The 21,623-nt window shown below is 43.2% G+C and overlaps 1 protein-coding gene across 1 annotated transcript in view; it reads left to right on the top strand.

Annotated features, from left to right (window-relative positions):
- FAM76B (family with sequence similarity 76 member B) overlaps positions 1-17,227 on the top strand; it is a gene marked incomplete in the record, with an annotated part of 994,273 nt that extends 977,046 nt beyond the window's left edge. Inside the window, 1 exon segment of the mRNA XM_044071227.1 lies at positions 16,499-17,227. Within this exon segment, the coding sequence (XP_043927162.1) occupies positions 16,499-16,588 (90 nt within the window).
- Positions 17,228-21,623: the final 4,396 nt, after the last annotated feature.

Raw genomic sequence — 21,623 nt, 5'->3', positions numbered from 1 at the left:
AGGGGCTCCCATCCCCCTTCTGATAAGAGGCCTAGGCAAGAGACAGAATATGAATCTTCAGATCAGGTTTCCATTTCCTCTGATTCCTCTTCTGAACAGGAATACTCTCTTCCTCCCTATGAGGATTCTGATGCTGAAGAATCTATCCCTTCAGCCTCTCCTCCTGAGGATTATTCTTTTGGGGAAACCCTGCATACCATGAGGGAGCACTTCCACTAGGAGGGCCAAGACTACTCAGAATCTAAGAAAAAGCTTAGAGACTTCCTTTTACTTCCTCAGCACAGGCCTCTGGCTATTCCTCCTGTTTTAGACATTGTAGATGTCTTTTCAGAGTCCGGCCTGTCTCCAGACTCTTTACCTCCAGCTCCTGTTAAGCCAGACAGATGCTACAGGGTTCCAGATTCCCATAAATTTCTTTATAAAAACCCTGCTGCTGACCCAGAAACTATATCTCAAGGTCCCAAAGGGGTCATGGCTTCCACTGCAAAAAACTCTATCCCCTCTGATAGGGATTCAAGGGCACTGGACAGATGGGGGGAAAAGATTTACACTTCTGCTACATTGACTGTAAGAGCTTTAAATTGTCAGTTTCATAGGCTTAAATATCAGCTATACTTAATGTCACTGCTTAAACAGAAAATGTTCACAAATTCTGAATGTGCAGAAAACAAAGAAATGCAGGATTTATTGCATGCAGCTGAACAAGTGGGAAAGTATACTTTGCAATGTGGTTTTGACTCCCTTGAGGCCTCCTGCAGGGCCACTGTTACGGGTACTATCATTAGAAGGCATGCATGCTTGAAGGAACAGAATCTGCCTGATCATGTTAAAGCAAAATTATTAGATGCTTCACTACAGCATGATACTTTGTTTGGTGTTAAGGCAGAAGAGGTGTTGAAGAAAATGGAGGACAAAGCAAAGTCTTTCAGGCAGTTAAGGATTTCTTACAGGTACAGCCACCTAGATTTAGCAGGAACTGGCCTTCAAAAAAATGGTCCTTTCCAGTGTCAGACAGGCCAATAAGAGGCAGATACAGATGCCACAGAGGCAAATCCCAGCCCCAAGGCTCCTACAGGTCTAAACAGTGGGGTGCTTCTACCTCCAAAAGCGGAGAAGACAAATCCTAGCCTTACAGGAAACAGTCCCAATGGCTTTCCTCTGCCAGCACCAAGCACTTATCTTTTGGCAGCCCCCTTAGGGGGAAAGCTAGCACTATTTTCACAAAATTGGCACATGATCACCCACGACAAATGGGTCTTGAATATAGTGTCACAAGGCTACAGGTTCCACTTTCACACCCTGCCAAGGGCAAAAGGTATGCCAGACCTGCCACACAATCAATGGGCAGAGGCACAAAAACAAGTTTCGTCTCTCATGGACATGGGGGCCATTCAGCGAGTGCCACAGCAAGAGCAGGGACAAGGATTTTACTCAAGACTTTTCTTGGTACCCAGAAAGGACAAAGCCTGGAGACCAATACTGGACCTATCTATTCTAAACACATTTCTGGACATTCCAAAATTCAAAATGTTGACTCTGCAGCAGCTTCTGCCCATGCTGGGCAAGAAGGCTTGGCTTGTAACATTGGGCCTAAAAGAGGCATACCTGCATGTCCCAATCAGACAATCTTGCAGAAGGTACCTCAGATTCATAGCTGGCTCTATGCACTACCAATTCTCTGCACTGCCCTTTGGTGTATCTACTGCGCCCAGGGTCTTCACAAAATGCCTGGCACCAGTAATTGTATTTTGCAGACAGAGGAATTCAGATATACCCTTACTTGGACGACTGCCTTATTCAAGCAGAGAACAAGGACATTCTACTAAAGCATCTGGCGTTTGTAAAAAGATTACTACTTTGCCTAGGGTACACAGTAAACAAAAAGAAATCAAAACTAGTACCCTCTCAAGAGATAATATTCCTGGGTGCAAGCTTAAATACAACTGCCCAGCTGGCTTATCTCACGCCAGACAAACAAAGGCAACTGACTTCTTACTTCAAAATGTTGGCAACAAAGACCCAGTTATCTGCAAGAAAAATTCTGCAGGCTTTGGGCTTCATGGCATCCTGCATTCTACTAATTCCATATGCAAGACTGCATATGAAGAAACTACAATGGTATCTAAAAAGTGTTTGGACTCAACATTGCCACAGCCTGGAAACACTAATTACCCTCATTCCCTGCCTGTAACAGGAATTTCGATGGTGGGCACAGGCCTGTCACCACAAGGGACAGCCATTCACCACAGCCAGGCAGACATTAACAACAGATGCGTCAGACTATGCCTGGGGGGGGGCACACATGGCAGGAAAATGTATTTTAGGGCACATGGTCTGCAAGCCAAATGCATCTTCATATCAATCAAAAAGAGATGCTAGCTGTTCAAAATGCCCTGACAGCCTTCAAGGATCTGCTTCATCCAGGACAGCTGCTGATAAAGACGGACAATACTACAGTCATGTGGTACATAAACAAGCAGGGAGGCACACATTCCTATCCCCACTGCAGACTAGCCATGACTTTGTGGGACACAGCATTGACTTATCAAGTGCACCTGCAAGCACAATTCCTGCCAGGAAAGATAAATACTCTGGCAAACAAACTGAGCAGGAACCTCACTGATCCCCACGAATGGAAACTGAATCCACAAGTCTTCAGCATGATAACAAAGAAATGAGGATGCCCAGACATAGATCTATTTGCCACCCCTCACAACTGTCAACTACAGAGATTCTGCACAAGGACCTATCACAAGCAAGCATGGAAAGTGGATGCTCTATCATTCAGCTGGAAAAACCTAACAGTTATATGCCTTTCCTCCTCTGCCTCTCTTCCCCAAGATACTCCTAAAGGTCAGACAAGAGAAGCCAAAAATGATTCTGATTGCCCCAGACTGGCCCCGCCAGCACTGGTACCCAATCCTAAAGAGCTTGTCTCAAGGCCCAGCCTGGACATTTATTTATTTTATTTTTTTATTTATTTTTATTTTATTTAACATTTGTTGACCGGGAAAGTCCGACTAGGTTCCACAGAGCCCGTTTTCAGTGGAGGCCCGGGGAGAAATGCTCCAGATAATTCCTCACTTACTGACCCAACGAAACAATCAGATCCTGCACAGCCACATCAGGACCCTAAATCTGGCAGCATGGCGAATAATGTAACCATTCACAACACACACCTCTCTAAAGCAGTGATGGATGTTATTTAGGAGGCCAAGTACCAGAAAATCTTATGTAGAAAAATGGAAGCGATTCTGTGCTTGGAACCAGGCACAAGGAATTGACACACTTGTACCAAATATTCCTCAGATTTTACAATAGCTAACTGAGATGCTGGACGAAGGCCTATCCTTTTCATCAATTAAAATCCATGCCTCTGCCATTTCAGCTCATTACAATACGGAACCACCTATTTTTTCACATCCATTGCTAAGGCAGTACCTCCGAGGGGCCAAAAACACAAGACATCCAAGGAGAGCACAAATACCTGCATGGGACCTCAGTTATGTCTTGGAAAAACTCACACTGCCTCCCTTTGAGCCAGCCAATACAGCTGAGGTAAAGTTCTTATCATGGAAAACAGCTCTACTCCTAGCAATAACCTCTGCAAGACAAGTCTGAGTTACAGGCACTCATGGCTGTGGAACCTTTTATCATTTTCCATCCAGACAGGGTTTCTCTGAGGACAAACCCGACATTTATGCCTAAGGTTGTGTCCAGTGTGGCCCTTAACCAAACCATTTATTTGCCTACTTTTTATCCAAACCCACAGAATAAGGGTGATAGACTCCTGCATTCTTTGGACATACACAGACTGCTACACTTCTACTTGGACAGAACTAAAGCTTTCAGAAAGACTGAGCAACTCTTAGTGGCATATGCTGCAGGTTCACGAGGAAAGGCCATCTCAAAGCAGACCATTTCAAAATGCATAGGCCACTGCATTGGTTTCTGATATTCACAACATGGCAAATCAGTACCCAAGGGCATTAGGCCACATTCAACCAGAGCAGCAGCCACTTCAGCAGCCTTCCTCAGAGGAGTACCAACCAAAGACCTTTTAGAAGCTGCAACTTGGAGTTCAGTGCGCACTTTTACAAAGCACCATCACTTACCTTTCTACTCTAAATCCAGAGCAGGCTTTGTCACTGCAGTTCTGCAGGGCCTTATAGCCTCTCCTAATCCTATCTAGACCCAGCCACCCAACCTCAGCTTTGGGATTCAACCCAAGTGTAATGATTGCAACAGTGAAACACAATTAACATAGTACAGTTGTGTACACTTACCATAAATGTAGATGTTAGTGTATTCACTGTTGCAGTCCAGGTTACCCACCCACCATCTCCCATTTCTTTGCTGGGACCTATCTGCTCTTCTCTATTCTATACAACCTATGTGGTGTATTTGCTTGTAGATGAAGGAAATGTTTATTTTAGTGCATGCATACTTATTGGCATAATTTTAGCCTACCCTTTTGAGAGCACCTGACATCTGGGGCAAGAAAAACTGAAGAAAATGGCGTTGGCTGCATCTTTTATACCCCCTGGCGCTCTGACGTCAGGGAAGAGGCGACAGCAACAGACGCCGGACCAAGACTTTGGAATTCAGGCCAACTGCAGGTAGCCTGCCAGCAGGATAACCCAAGTGTAATTGACTGCAACAGTGAATACACTCGAGCATCTACATTTATGGTAGGTACACAACTGTACTTTTATTGGTCACTTTTGCCCCAGGTGCTCAGGACAAACCATTTCTAAGTGGATTGCACATTGTATTTCTTTCTGTTATTTGTTTAATGGCAAGGTTCCTCGTCAAGGGGTTAGGACCCACTCCACAAGAGCAACTTCCACTTCTGCAGCCTTTTTAAGGGGTGTCCCTACTAAAGACATTTTAGAGGCTGCCACATGGTCTTCTGTTCACACTTTCACAAAGCATTATAATTTGCCTTTATTTTCTAGAGCCAGGGCAGGGTTTGCCACTGCTGTTCTGCAGGGCATTCTCTCCCATCCTCGATTCTGTTGGTACATCCTCCCTTTTCCCTGGGCTTTGGTAATCAACCCATTGGTTAGGACTGCAACAATGAAACATGATGAACGTAGTACAGTTGTGTACACTTACCATAAATGTAGATGTTCAAGTGTGTTCACTGTTGCAGTCCTGGTTTCCCTCCATCCTTCCACTTTTTGTTTGGTCTTCTCCTGCTCTCCTTTCCTAAGGTACAGGCTGAATCTGTTTTTTTTTTTTGGCCAAACTTTCTTTTGGTTTAAGCCTTATTTTCTGGGGGCTTCTGACTGTTACGTCAAGAAAGACTGAGGAAGAGACGTCAGCTGCCTCCTTTTGTATCGGACGTCATGACGTCCTTTACAAGTGACAACAGCCGACGTCATATTTACTTTTTGTATTCTGACCAATCAAGGGCTACCAGGAGCCGGATAACCCATTGGTTAAGACTGCAACAGTGAATACGCTTTAACATGTACATTTATGGTAAGTGTACACTGTACTTTTTAGCTAACATTTAGTTTTCCTGTCGTCTTTCTTTCCTTCCCAGTCTGTTACTTAGTAGTTTTTCATTCCTTTCTGTCTGTTAATTGGGTTCTGTCCAACTTAACCCTCCCACCTTCTCTGTTTGTGTCTCTTCCTTATTTTTAAAAAAAAAATGTTTTTCTTTTTTCTTTGCAATGATGGGAATGTCCAAAGCTGATCCTAAATCAGACCAGCCATTAGGGTTTAAGAAATGCAATCCCTGTGGGCACAAGATCGTGTTGTCTGATGCCCACAGGGAGTGAGTGTACTGTATGGGGCCCACTTACTTGGATAGCTCCTGCCCTATCTGTTCAGCTTTTCACCCATGTGCCCTGGCGGATCAGTGAATAAGTTGATTCTTAAAGGCTTGCTTCATTCTACCTCCTCTCCTTCTGTTCTTTCTACATCATGGGCTCAGCCCCTTTCCAGGAAACATAAGGAGACCCGGGAAGCCAGGAAACATTGCCTAGATAGGTTGTCTTGTGTGTCAGAGCCGATCAAAAAGGCACCAAAATCTTCTGATCTGACTTCCTCGGGGCTGACTCTGTCATCTCCACATTGTCGTCGTCCTCCTTGGGCTCCACTTGCCAGTTTGGAGCAGAGTACATTGGTGGAGAGGTCTCCCAGCCGGGAGATTTCTCCTAAGAAGCCACTGAGACCACCACCTACCACTTTTTCCACCAGGTCTTCCTGTTGTCTAGCCAAGAATGACGTGGATAGACAAGGCAGTTTCTTCAGGCACAAAACCAGATGAGGGTGTTGCCAGTTGTGTCCCACCAGTTCTGTGAGCTGAATTTCCCTGTTCCGTCCTGTTGCTCCTTCTCCGATTTGACCTTCAGTTTTGGAGTCTGTGGGTGCTTTATTTCCCAAGAGCCGAGACGGAGCCAACAGTGGTGATCAGTTTGTGTCTATCCGATGCATTCTGCTCTGACTGCGTCGGTACCTAGCATGTCTTGGAGCAATAGCATCGACATGAAGTCCAGGGGGCTTATGTCGAGACTGAAGTTTTTGGAGCTGTTACTTTCCCTCAGAGCCTTGGCTTTCAACAGCTTGGCTCCCACTCGCCCTTCAGAAATGAGGTCTCTGGGTGTTCAGGAGGCATTTGTTCCATTGGCTTTGGCTCAGGAAGGACAACCCTCGGGTACTCTAGAGAGTCCCCTCTGCATTCGAAGTGGTGGAGAGGGTCCTCTCTCATCACAGGAGAGCCTCTGTTCTTTATCCCTTGGCACCACTCCCCACCCCCATGAATCCTGCATCTGAGGCCTGTGTTCTACCATGGGGACAGCTGGACCTGGACAGCCTCCAGCCCATCCCTTCAGTGGAACCCCAGTTTTTTTCTGACACCTCCCCGAAGCATCCCACTGAGGAAAATCCTCAGAAGAGACCATGTAAAAAGGAGGCACCTGGATCCCCTCGCAGAATCCCTCACTACTGGCACTGAAGTTTGAGGAAGGGGAGGGGTCCCCAAAATCTCCACCTGAGGATGTGTCCTTTGTGGGCATCCTAGAGATACACTGCCAAAGAGGTGGTTGGTCTGACAAAAACCCCACCCCAGAGGAAACGGTGCTATGGGAGGCTTTCAGGTCTAGCTCATCTCCATCCTCTAGGCATATAACGGTCAATACACAGAAATCTCAGTTACAGCCAGTAGTACACACCATAGACTTCATCACAGCACATTTGGACATGATTTCAACATGGACCTACCTCACACAGGACAGGAGTACAAGTTTACAATCTCATATCAAACAGATTCTAGCCGTCCCAGCTCCCACAGTGAATCTAGTGCTCAGGCCCTTGGGATCCATGGCAGCACAGTAACTGTGTTACCCACAGCACACCTACATATGACAGTCTTGTAATGGACTCTAGCAGTCCAGTGGTTATTACACAGGCACCCCTTAACATCTTCCGCTCATACTTTCACAAGTATTCAGAAACTCCCTTCTTTGGTGGCTTCATTCCCCATAGGTCATGCCGAGATGACCTTTTAATGTCCTCCTATTCTCGTATTGCAGTGTTCTTACTGTGGGATCCTCTGCTTTAGGCGACCAGAACTTCGGCTCCTGTACAAAATCTTAGGCCTGGTTGCTGCTGGTGTGTGGGACATCACGTGTAGGGCCATAAACCAGGGGCCTTAAATGTTACATCTGCATGCAGAGACCTCAGAACTTTTCTGCCGCAGTCTAACGTCCAATTGATCGCTTTGCTCCTCTTTTTCAAGGCACCTAAAGCTAACTACCCCTTTCGTGAATTCTTAATATTTTTGCTTGAGCTTCATCTGTTTGTTCTTAGCGGATGTCTGCTAAGAAAGCTAAATGCAAAAGCGGACATCAAATCCCACATAGACTCCCATGACTATCGTGTGTTTTGTTTAGGCCGAGACCACAATCATACCTCCTGCATCATCTTGCCAGTCTCTTGTCCCTAAAATGCACAGAAGCCGTCTGGCTGCCCTCAGTTTGTATTGGGAGAATCAGAGATTAAAATCCAGAATTCTAGATGCTGCACTAGATCATAATCTTCTGTTTGGGAAACAGTCTGCTGTCTCCCCTTCCCTGACGTCAGGCCGTCAGGGTATAAAAGATGCAGTTGACGCCATTTTCTTCATTCTTTCTTGCCACGTGGTGCCCGAAGCAGCAGTTTGCAAGTGCCGGTCGGCTGACTCCTGAGATTTTCGTGTTCGAATTTCAGATTCAAAGTCTTCATTAAAGCTAAGTACCCCAGTGGGGAAACTTTTTTTTCTTGCTCCAGACCGATGTCAGAAAAAGTTAATAATTGTATTTCTTGTGGAAAGCAAGTGTCTCATAAGAACTTTCATTCTTACTGTATTCCTTGCCCTAGGCCCTGACCATAACGTTTCAGGTTGTCGGTTTTGTGCTAGATTTAACCAACGCACTATTAAGCGTCTGTATGATTTTGCATTAAATTATTTTGGATGCAGGTTTAATTATCCAGAAGTGTCGGATAGCCATCAGACTACCGGAGTTTACAAAAAAATGCAAAGACAAAGATAGACAACCGAGGCCCAAAACCGACGACGAAGCTTCTCCTAAGCCAGTCGCCGGTTCTCAGTGAGGTGCTTTTGCAGCCCCTGATGCCCGTTACTTTAGAGTTGCAGGCCGCTACCGACTCCCACATGGAGCCGGCTGTGCCGCTGGAAACTCAAGGTATTGGAGCCTCGGACACTATTCCTTCAGATGGGTTTGGAGCCGCTGAGCAGGCATCGGCTTCTGAGGGTGTATTCAGACCTAAACATCTATACATTAAACCGACTTCAGCTTCAAAGGCAAAGACTAAAGTACTTTCAAAGACAAAGAAACAAACTCGAGCCACGTGGATAGGCCTCCATGCCCAAAATACAGATGCTCAAAATGGCCAAAGACTTGATTAAGTTGATCAGGGGTTCCCATCCCCCTCCTGATAAGAGGCCTAGGCAAGAGACAGACTATGAATCTTCAGACCAGGTTTCTATTTCTACAGACTATGAATCTTCAGATCAGGTTTCTATTTCTTCTGATTCCTCTTCTGATCTGGAATATTCTCTTCCCCCCTATGAGGATTCTGATGCTGAAGAATCTATTCCTTCAGCTTCTCCTCCTGAGGACTATTCTTTTGGGGAAACCTTACATACCATGAGGGAGCACTTCCACTGGGAGAGTGAAGATTTTTCAGAATCTAAAAAGATACTCTGGGGCTTCCTTTTACCACCTCAACACAGGCCTCTAGCCATTCCACCTGTTAGACATTGTAGATTGTGTTTTCAGAGTCTAGTCTGACCCCTGACTCCTTACCTCCAGCTCCTGTTAAGCCTGACAGATATTACAGGGTTCCTGACTCTCATAAATTCCTTTTCAAAAACCCCGCTGCAGACTCAGAAACTATTTCACAGGGTCCCAAAGGGGTTAAGGCTTCTGCTGCAAAATACCCTACCCCCTCTGACAGGGATTCTAGGGCACTGGATAGATGGGGGAAAAAAGGTTTACACATCTGCTACCTTGGCTATAAGGGCCTTAAACTGTCAGTTTCATATGCTCAAATATCAGCAACATGTCATGGCATTCCTTAAACAGAAAATGTTGTTAAACTCTGAATGTGCAGAAAACAAGGAAATGCAGGATTTATTGCATGCAGCTGAACAAGTTGGAAAGCATACTTTGTGATGTGGTTTTGATTCTCTGGAGGCCTCCTGCAGGGCCGCAGTTACGGGTTCTGTAATTAGGAGGCATGCTTGGTTAAAGGAACAAAATCTGCCTGATCATGTCAAAGTTAAATTATTCGATGCACCTTTACAGCATGATACTTTGGTGTTAAGGCAGAAGAGGTGTTAAAAGAAAATGGAGGACAAAGCTAAATCAATGCAAACTGTCAAAGATTTTTTACAAGTACAGCCACCTAGGTTTAGTAGACACTGGCCTACAAAGAGTTGGTCCTTTCCTGTGTCAGACAGACCCCAAAGGGGCAGATCCAGACACCGTAGAGGCAGATCCCAGACGCAAGGTTCATACAGGTCAAAGCAATGGGGTGCTTCTACCTCCAAAAATGGAGAAGACAAATCGCAACCTTACAGGAAACAGTCCCAATGACTTCCCCCTGCCTGCACCAAGCACTTCTCTCCTGGCAGCACCCTTAGGGGGAAAAATAGCACCTTTTTTCTCAAAATTGGTACATTATAACCCAAGACAAGTGGGTTCTAAACATAGTGTCACAAGGCTACAAGTTCCACTTCCATACCCTACCAAAAGCAAATGGTTGGCCAGATCTGCCAAAAAAATCAGTGGGCTGAGGCACAAAAATAAGTTGCATCCCTCATGGACATGGGGCCATTCAACAAGTACTAGAGCAAGAGCAGGGACAAGGATTTTACTCAAGACTGTTCTTGGTACCCAGAAAGGACAAAGCCTGGAGACCAATACTGGACCTATGTATTCTAAACACATTCCTGGATATACCAAAATTCAAAATGTTGACCTTGCAGCAGCTTCTGCCCATGCTGGCCACAAAGGCTTGGCTTGTGACTTTAGACCTAAAAGAGGCATACCTGCATGTCCCAGTCAGACATTCATGCAGAAGATACCTCAGATTCAAGGCTGGCTCAATGCATTACCAATTCTCTGCACTGCCCTTTGGCTTATCTACTGCGCCCAGGGTCTTTACAAAGTGCTTGGCACCAGTAATTGCATTCTGCAGACAGAGGAATACAAATATATCCTTACTTGGACGACTGCCTAATTCAAGCAGAGAACAATGACATTCTTCTGCAGCATCTGGCGTTTGTGAAAAGACTTTTAACATGCCTAGGGTACACAGTCAACGAAAAGAAATCAAAACTAGTACCCTCTCAAGAGGTAATATTCCTGGGTGCAAGCTTAAATACAACTGCCCAGATGGCTTATTTCACGCCAGACAAACAAAGGCAACTGACTACCTATTTCAAAATATTGGCAACAAAGACCCAGTTATCTGCAAGAAAAATTCTGCAGGCTTTGGGCTTCATGGCATCCTGCATCCTACTAATTCCATATGCAAGACTGCATACGAGGAAACTTCATTGGTACCTAAAACGTGTTTGGACTCAACATTGCCACAGCCTGGAAACAGTGATTACTCTCATTCCTTGCCTGCAACAGGAGTTTCTATGATGGGCGAAGGCTTGTCACCAGAACAAGGGACAGCCATTCACTTTACCCCCAGCCAGGCAAAACCTAACAACGGATGCATCAGATTATGCCTGGGGGGGCCCACATGGCAGGAAGATGCATTCAGGTCACATGATCCGCAAACCAAATGCATCTACATATCAGTCAAAAAGAGATGCTAGCTATTCAAAATGCCCTGACAGCCTTCAAGGACCTACTTCATCCGGGCCAAATACTGATAGACAGACAAACACCATGGTCATGTGGTATATAAACAAGCAGGGGGGCAAACATTCTTACCCCCTTTGCAGACTAGCCATGGCTTTGTGGGACACAGCATTGACTTACCAAGTTCATCTGCAGGCACAATTCTTGCCAGGAAAGGAAAATACTCTGGCAGATGAACTAAGCAGAAACCTCATGGATCCCCACAAATGGCAGCTGGACCCACAACTCTTCAGCATAACAAGAAAATGGGGATGCCCGGACATAGATCTATTTGCCTCCCCTCACAACTACCAACTAAAAAGATTCTGCACAAGGATTTATCACAGACAAGCATGGAAAGTGGATGCCCTATCTTTCAGCTGGAAAAACCTATCAGTGTATACCTTTCCTCCACTGCCTCTCCACCCCAAGGTACTCCTAAAGGTCAGACAGGAGAAGCCAAAGATGATACTGATTGCTCCAGACTGGCCCCGCCAGTACTGGTATCCGATCTTAAGAAACTTGTCTCAATGCCCAGCCTGGACCTTACCTCAAATACCTTATCTACTGTCCCAACAAAACAATCAGACCCTGCACAGCCAACTCAGGACTCTAAACCTGGCAGCATGGCGGATAATGTAGGCATACAAAGCACACGTTTCTAAAGCTGTGATGGATGTCATTTTGGAAGCCAGAAAGCCTAGTACTAAAAAATCTTATGCTGGAAAATGGAAGAGATTTTGTGCTTGGAGCCAGACACAAGGAACAGATACAGCTGTACCAAATATTCCTCAGATTTTGCAATATTTAACGGAGATGCTGGACAAAGGCCTGTCTATTTCATCAATTAAAATTCATGCCTCTGCCATCTCGGCTCATTACAATACAAAGCCATCAATCTTTTCTCATCCTTTATTAAGGCAGTACCTCAGAGGAGCCAAAAACTTAAGGCTTCCAAGGAGATCACCAATACCTGCATGGGACCTCAACTATGTCTTGGAAAAACTCACCCTGCCTCCTTTTGAGCCAGCTGCTACTGCTGATATAAAGTTTTTATCTTGGAAAACAGCTCTGCTCCTAGCAATAACTTCTGCAAGACGAGTTTCAGAGCTACAGGCATTCATGGATGTGGAATCTTTTTATCATTTTTTATCCAGACAGGGTCTCTGAGGGCTAACACAACATTTATGCCTAAGGTGGTGTCCACTGTGGCCCTTAACCAAACTATTCATTTGCCAACTTTTTATCCAAATCCACAGAACAAGGGGGAGAGAAGTCTGCATTCTTTGGATGTACACAGCTTAGATTCTATTTGGACAGAACCAAAGTTTTCAGGAAGACAGAACAGTTACTAGTGGCATATGCTGCAGGATCACAAGGAAAGGCCATCTCCAAGCAGACTATTTCAAAGTGGATAGGCCACTGCATTCGTTTCCGCTATTTACAGCATGGCAAACCAGTACCCAACGGCATTAGGCCACATTCAACCAGAGCTGCAGCCACTTCAGCAGCCTTTCTCAGGGGGAGTACCAACCAAAGACCTTTTAGAAGCTGCTACTTGGAGTTCAGTGCACACTTTTCCAAAGCATTATCACCTGCCACTCTATTCTAAATCCAGGGCAGGCTTTGCCACTGCAATTCTGCAGGGCCTCATAGCCGCTCCTAATCCCGTTTAGCTCCAGCCTTCCAACCATAGCTTTGGGACTCTACCCAAATGTAATGACTGCAACAGTGAAACACGAAGAACATAGTACAGTTGTGTACTTTTACCATAAATGTAGATGTTAGAGTGTATTCACTGTTGCAGTCCAGGTTTCCCATCCACCATCCCTGGGGCAAGAAAAACTGAAGAAAATGGCGTTGGCTGCATCTTTTATACCCCTGACGACCTGACGTCAGGAAAGGGGTGACAGCAACCGACCCAGGACCCAAGACTTTGGAATTCAGACCGACTGAGAGGGCAACCTGCCAGCAGGATTCCCCAAATGTAATAACTGCAACAGTGAATACACTCTAACATCTACATTTATGCTAAGTGTACACAACTGTACTTTGCTTGTCTCCCTAATACCAAAATATTACAGGAATTACCCTGCTAGGACTACCTATGTCAGAAGAGCCCCCACCAATGCCTCCCCTTCATCTTCCAGACATAGGAAAGAGACAAGGAGGCAATTGTCTTCTAGGACAGCCCCTTCTCAACCCACCCACAGACAGCTCCTTCAGGTCAGAAATAATAATGTCTGACTGCCTCGATCACCTCCACCTCTCTCACCGTCTGCCCCAGTGGAAAGAAATCACCTCAGACCATTGGATTCTGGCAGTAGTGGAAAAAGGATATTTCCTATCTTGGCAGGAAAAACCCACACCACAGGGCATTTCCTTTACACCCAAGAACCAACTTCACCTTATTCCTCACTTTATCCAGGATTGGCTGGCTCAGGGAACCATAGAACCTGTTCCACTAGGCCAAGAAGGAAAGGGTTTCTACTCCAGGCTATTTCTGGTACCCAAAGAAAAAAAAAAAAGATGCCCCATGGAGGCCAATCCTGGATTTATCTTTCTTAAACCTCTTTCTGACGCTTCTTTCAGAATGCTATCTCTCCAATGCCTACTTCTAATATTACCACTGAAGGCGTTCATGGCCGCTTTGGACTTGAAGGCTTACCTCCACATTCCCATACATACCAACCACAGGAATTACCTACCTTTTGCTGGGCCCAGCTCACACTTTCAATTTACTGCCTTGCCCTTTGGTTTATCCACTGCACCAAGGGTCTTCACCAAGTGCCTAACCCCAGCCATAGCCTACTGCAGGACCACGGGAATTCAAGTCTACCCCTACCTGGATGACATTCTCATTCTTGCAGAAGAGGAAGACCCCCTCAAAAATCATGTACGGTTCTCATGTCTCTGCTACAGGGGTTGAGATTCACACACAACCTCGCCAAATCATCCCTGTCTCTAGATCAGAACAAAATCTTGCTGTGATGCAGGATTTGGACAGACCTGATGAGGGCCTTCCTCCCTCAGGACAAAGTGACTTCCCTGATCAACTAATCCCAGGACCTTCTTCAGGTCCACCACCTGTCTGTCAGATATTATGGCAGCCACAGTACCTATGTTGCCACTAGCCAGGATGCACATGAGAAAGTTACAGTGATATCTAAATGTGTGGTCCCAACACAGCCACTCTCTAGACTTCCTACCTTGCCTAAAAACAGAATTGAAGTGGTGGATCCAACAGATACAACTGAATCCAGGTTTACCCCCTTAACTCACCACACCATCTCAACAGATGGATACAGATGCCTTTGATCTGGGCTGGGGGGCTACTGTAAATGGCCTCAAAGTGCAAGCCCTCTGGCAAGCATCCCTCCTGAAAAAACACATCACTGTAAGGGAGATGACAACAGTTCACTTAGCCCTGAAGGCCTTTCTCCAGCTCTTACAGCCAGGGTCCCCTTCAAATCTTCACAGACAACACCACTGTTAAGTGGTACATCAACAAACAAGGGGTACCAGGTCTTACCTTCTCTGCAGGCTAGCAATGCAAATTTGGGAATTAGCCTCACGGAACAACACATTTCTGCAGGCAGTCTATATTCCATCCCAGCACAACCACCAAGCAGATGCTCTCAGAAGATCATTCTCTCTGCATCACGAGTGGATGTTACACAAAGAAGTATTCCTAGACCTTGTCCGCCAGTGGGGCATACCACAAATAGATTTTTTTTGCCTCCCGCAAAAACAGACAGTCGAGAAAATTTTGTACCAAGGATCCATCCCCTCTAGCTTGGAGAGTGGACGTCTTCACCATCTCATGGAAGGGACGGTTTCTGTATGCCTTCCCTCCCATTCCTCTCATTCAGAAAGTCCTCCTGAAAATCAGGAGGGACATGCTAGAAATCTTGCTGGTGACTCCCTATTGGCCAAGACACCATTGGTTCCCCCTTCTTCAATCCCTCGCCAAGGGCAATCACCGCAAGTTGTCCCACAAGGTGGACCTGCTCACACAGCAGAAGGGAACTCTCATCCATCCACACCAGAAGGGAACTCTCATCCATCCACACCTGGTGATGCTGTGTTTAACCCACTGGGTGATAAACTTTGTCCCCTTCAGACAGTTACACCAAGGATGTGCGGTCTATCCTGCAGGAGGCCAGGAAACCCAACACAAGGAGATAACTACATTTCCAAATGAGAAAGGTTCTCCAAGTGGTGTATCCAAAGACCTAGGGATCCCTTTCAAGTGGGTGTTCCTCTAGTCTTAACCTGTGTGTGTGTGTGTGTGTGTGTGTGTGTGTCGGCTCATAAAGGCAGACCTTTTATACTCTTCAGGGAAAGTTCACTTATCTCCCATCTCTGCATGCTTACCCTTGGACCCTCCTCTTCTCTCCAGGTTGGATGTTAAATTATTTTTGAAAGGAGTCCTGCACATAAGACCACCAAGGAGGCCTATTTCACCACCTTGGGACCTAAATTATGTCCTGGAAAAACTTACACTGGCCTCCTTTAAGCCAGCCAACTCGGCATCCCTACAGATGTGCACGTGGAAAACAGTCCTGTTGGTAGCCCTCACCTCAGCCAGAAGGGTCTCGGAATTACAGGCACTCATGGCATACTCCCTACACCGTCTTCCACAAAGACAGGGTGACCCTGCGCACCAACCTTCATGCTCAAAGTGGTCAACAAGCAATCACTAAATCAGTCCATTCACTTACCTACCTTCTTTCCATCTCCTACAAATGACGGTGGGGGAATACTGCACTCCCTTGATCTCCACAGACAGTTAAGGTTTGACTTGGAGTTTAGTAGATGTAGTAAAAGAAAGTATAAGAGCATGTGACATAGACTAGCATAGGGGGGAGTACATTCAGTTGTGTATAGTAGTAGTGCAAAGAGCAGTGTTTAGATATTTTTGCAGTAATCACAGCATTATTTGCAAATGTTTATATTAATCATAACCAGTAAGTGTACTGTAAGGATGGTTTTGTACATATTGAAAACAAAGTGGGACAAATCAGTCTTGTATATGAGCTCATTTAGTGGTTTAGTTTGCACTGAAGAAAGTTTATCTTTAATACAAAGCATTTTAACGTGCATCTGTTCCTGATTCATTTCAGGCAAAAAATCGTGATCTTCTGAAGCAAGTTGCAGCACTGTCAAAGGGTAAAAAGTTTGACAAGAGTGGAAGTTTACTGTTGTCCCTTTGAAGATGTACTCCATGAAAAACACATTCGTTATCAAAGTGGAAGCTGTTTTGGATCATTTTATATGCAGCACTGAAGCCGTTAAATTCGATCTTCTAAAGGAATGCCATACCAGATGATTATCAGTTTTTCATTGTTTCCCAGAAACAATATGCAGCAGGTTTCTAGGTTTCAGGAGGTAGAAAATATGTACTTCAGCTGGTTTGAAGAAATGTAGGTTACAGTAACTTTTTAAGATTTGGATGACAACTCTTTGTTTTACCAATTATAGTATCATAGTCTTGTACTCAGGAATGCTACAGTATAGTGGAAAGTTGGCTGTTTTGCACTCTGCAAAATGAATATTGTACAGAGTAGAAAGAGCTGCAGCTGAAACTTTCTGTGTTGGTGTTCAAATTATTATGATAAAGGCCCAGTGCAATCTGTTTTTAACATTTTTAACTTAATTGTGTAGTTGGGGAAAGTGAATTTTTTTAAATTCTATCCTCCTGTTTTATTAAAAATGCTAACTGAAGCATTGTAAAATACAGTGTTGAAGGTAATGAAGATTTGCTTAATACATTTGTGGCATACGAGTATACACAGTTTCTGGCACCACTGATAAAATTTCAAATATATGGTATTAATTTTGTATACCCTGTTGCAGAGTGTACTTTTGCAGTTATTTAATTTCATTTCTTAGGTGTTTTTTGTGTTTTCTTTTAAAACCTTTATAGTTAACTTAAACTTTATCAGCATCTTGTAGTTTCCATTAACAGGGAGGGTTCTTATGTTAGTAAATGGCCAAAGTAGACAGTAGTCTGAAGTACAGGTTCTCATTTCATTTTTGCATAAAGGAAACTGTTTTGAAATTGTTTGTGTAGTGAAAGGAATTGGTAATCTTTGTGTGGATCCTGTGCATTGATGGAACACTTGTATATCTGTGTTGTCTTTTAGGCTGTCTCATGTAAATCTCAAACTCCTGCACTCTATACATCTATGTAGACCAGACAAGAGCATGCTTTCATTGGGGCTAATGGGCAGGCTCTCCCTAGAATCTCTTTCATTCTAGCCACTAGCAATGTTCATATTTTCCCTAAGCATGTTGTAGCAAAGTATCTAAAATTGTGATTGGAAGTTGAATCTCAAGGCCTTCCATGAAATGATGTTTGTGCATTTCAGAAATAGACCTGTTTGGCACTGCACAAAACCATCAGATCTAAAGCATTTGCTGCAGGTACAGCCCTAGCAAGAGACATTTTCTTTCCCTGCAATAAAGGTCTTTTGCAACTCTTATTCCCAAGGTACTGAGGAAGGTTGTGCAGGAGATGATCTCATTGTATCCTGTAACTAAGACAACAACTGTTCTCTGTGTTTCAGGAGTTGATTGGGATATGTCCGAGGATCAGCCTCATCTTATGCAAACTTTTGCCACAGCAGCAAGGCACTCTGGTGCACCTGAACTTAATGTATGCAAGAGTTGTAGTCTGGAAGTTATGAGCATTGATTCTGTAGCAGAAGTATTTTACTCCCGATATCCACAGAATCATAAAGGTGTCTAGTACCCCCACCATCAGGCAGAGTGGACCAGATTTGTGTGAAGTCATTGTTTTTGGCAGATTTAAATTATTGTAGGTTGCTCTGTGCAAATTGCCCACCATAATTTTCCACAGAAACAAAATGTCCCTTTTTACCAGTTCCAAGACCACTTTTGGCACAGATGAGGAAGCAGTCAGTCAGGCCACTCACCTACTGATGTTTTATTTAATCCACAGGGCGATACTTGGACCCAAGCAAACTCTGCCCAAGTGGTCCTGGGCTGGATCTCCTTGTAGTGTGAACTCAATAGTAAACTTTCAGAAAGGCAAAGCAGAAGTACCGCACAAGGGCAACAGTTCCCTTGTAGCATTCTCTTTCGGAAAGGTCTCAGCATGCAGTATTTTTAAGATGAGACTGCAATATGGACTTCCATTCACACTTTTTTAGTCACTACAAACTTTGGCATCTTTTACAGAAACAGCCTAGGGTTTACCACTGCAGTTATGCAGTTCCTGTCTGTGCCCCTCCCCAAAGTTTATGGTCAGTGTCTACTTTAGTACTCTTCTCAGATGTTCTGATTCATGCTTTGGCATTAACGCAGGGAGCATAATCACTTGAACTGTAGTAGTTTAAATACAATCGCTGCTGTAATACAAGTAACTTCCTCTGTGTTCCATTTTAGTTATGGTTTTAGGAAGTGATTTTTTTTTCCCCTTAAAGGTGCCTTCCCACCATGATGCAGTTCCTGCCGTGGGACAGACATTCCAGCCTAATTCATGGGCTCTGATATGTGCAGTGGTTGGTAAACCTCTCTAGTCACCAGAAAACAAAGGTGTTAAAAAATTTAAACTGAAAATGGAACAAGTGCTTTCCTCTTTTATACCATGCATATTATTGATGCCCATGGGATTGGGGAAAGGGCCTGATCCAAAGACTCTGGTTGGATGTTCAGCTGTCCACTTGTATAATTCTTGATTATTATGACTCATGTTGAGCAGGGATCTTTCCAAAGTATCTGCAGTTACTGTGAGTATACTGATACAAATGTCCTTTGTGTAACAAAACCTGAGCATGTGGTTTGTGAACTGTATTGTTTTTTTTTTTTGACACAAAGGAGCTAGCAGTGAGGCTACATTTTACCTGAGGGGTGTTTGCCTCTTGTACCTATGTAAGGAATGTGTTTGTGGTGGACAGTGTTTCTGCAGTCGTTCCTTTGATTCATAACTCAATTATCTGAGTTGTTAAATTTAATTTTGCTTTTTGAGTTATTGCCTCAACATTTCAGTGTTTTTGTGGGCATCTGTCTTAGTGTAATACCAATTGCAGTTAGTAAAAAAAAAAAAAAAAAAAAAAAAGGAACGTGCAAGTCCCACTATATCATTTGCTCTGATTGATTTCTGATAGGGTTATGGTTTCCCTGACCACTACAAATCCACAAGAAAAAGTGTACGAAGGGATCAAAACCAAATGTTAATGCGCACCCAGGAAGGATGACCAGCACTCCACCAAGAAGAAAAAAATAGTTTATTAATCCAATACGCACAGTCATATAAAATTCACAGACAGATTCACATAAACGCCAGAGTCACTGCGTTTTCATCCTTGAAAAAGACTTCAGCAGATGTATCCCAGAACCCCATATATTTATACAATTACCAATAACAGTACAATAATTATTCTATTAAAATCATTCATTTAAGTACAACCCTACTACTGAAAGCTTGGGAAGCTATCAAACCACTCTACAATGTATAAGTAATTTAAGGATAGAATAAAAAATATATATATATATATATATATATATATATATATATATATATATATATATATACAAGTATAAAACTGTAAAAAAAAATATATATATATATATATATATATATATATATATATATATATACAAGTATAAAACTGTAAAAAAAAAAAAAATATATATATATATATATATATATATATCTATAAACGTATTTGATAAAATACCTTTGTACTATATTAGATTGTGGTAGAACTCCATCTAGTGGCCATAAAATATACACATCAATGTCTAGCAGCCCTAAGTTTCAACATAGGGGCTATGGAAACTGTCATTCATACCAGGAAATCTGTTGGCTTCTAAAATAATTTGCCGATACAGTTTCCCTATATTGTATTTTTAGTTCCCATAGCCCCCCCTCTTTTGTCCTCGGGTACAATTTCTAATACAAAAAAAATAAAAAACTTAGCTGAAGAACATATGTTTTTACAAATTATTATTGGAATTCCTGTTTCTATTTTCATATGTATGTTCATAAATCCTCTTATGGAATTTCCTTTCCATTTTGCCAACATAGAACCTATTACAGGCTTCACATAATGCTATATAAATCACCCCGTTAGTATTATAGTTGGCATACCCCTCACATATAACTTTCTTGTTTCTCGTAGATATGTAAATACTCCCGATATTTAAAACGTATGGACTCTGGGAACAAAATCTGTACTTAAAAGTGCCCCTTCTAGCCTGACCACTTAAACTTACTACCTCTCACCCCTCTTTTCTACTAAATTGTTAATGTTGGAAGCTTTTCTAAAAATATATTTGACTCCCCAAAAATGTTGAGGTCAGATATACTCGCAAATTTAGCCCACACTTTTTTTCATTATATTTCTGACAACCTCAGCATCGCCATTAAAATAGGTCACACAGGCATGTTCATATGATGCTTTCTCCTGAAGGGGATTATTAGACTTAGCCATGGACATACCTTCTTTTTCTAATAGGGGCGCAAACCTATTCTGTCTGCCTCGAATAACCTCTTCCTTGACCACATGTAACAGGTGATCAGGATAGCCTCTCTTTTTAAACAACTTCTCTAAAAAACAACACTCAGTCAGAAAATCTTCATCCTCAGAAGACATTCTGCTTCCCCTCACAAATTGACCTTTAACTATCCCTCTTTTTTGGTAATAAGGGTGTGAATTAGAGAAAGTCTCCTTTCTGAACATGGTAGATTTAAACCTTCCCTTATATTTATGAATTGTGAGATCTAAATAATTCATTCTGTCGTATTTGATAAAGTAAATCCTAAAAAGCTAGTGATGCTGGAGATATAATCAAATTCAGTAAACCTCTCTTTCGTATTTGTCCAAAACCAACATATGTCATTCAGGTAGCATCTCTACAAATTCCAGTATCCCACATATTTGGAATTAAAAATGCATTTTTATTCCGAAATAAACAGAATAGTGTTAGTGTATGTAAGTACACACCTAGCACCCCATTGGCTACACCTTTTACTTGTTGGAAAAATTCACCTTCAAAGTGTTTAAAATTTTTCTATCAGTATTAGACAAATTCAAAAATCATTCTGGGAAAAGCACCTTTTTCTACCATAGCTTCTTCTAACCATTCAGTTCCTTGTTCGTGGGGAATAGAGGTAAACAGGTCCACTTTATCTATAGTAATAAATAACATTTGTTCAGTATATAAATTAGGTTTAATGTGTTTCAGTAGATCCCAAGAGTCATTCAAGATATCCCTGCC

The sequence above is a fragment of the Protopterus annectens genome, chromosome 5.part0, assembly GCF_019279795.1.
Source record: "Protopterus annectens isolate FY-2018-M chromosome 5.part0, PAN1.0, whole genome shotgun sequence".
Lineage (NCBI taxonomy): Eukaryota > Metazoa > Chordata > Ceratodontiformes > Protopteridae > Protopterus > Protopterus annectens.
This window is presented reverse-complemented; position numbering and strand designations above follow the sequence as displayed.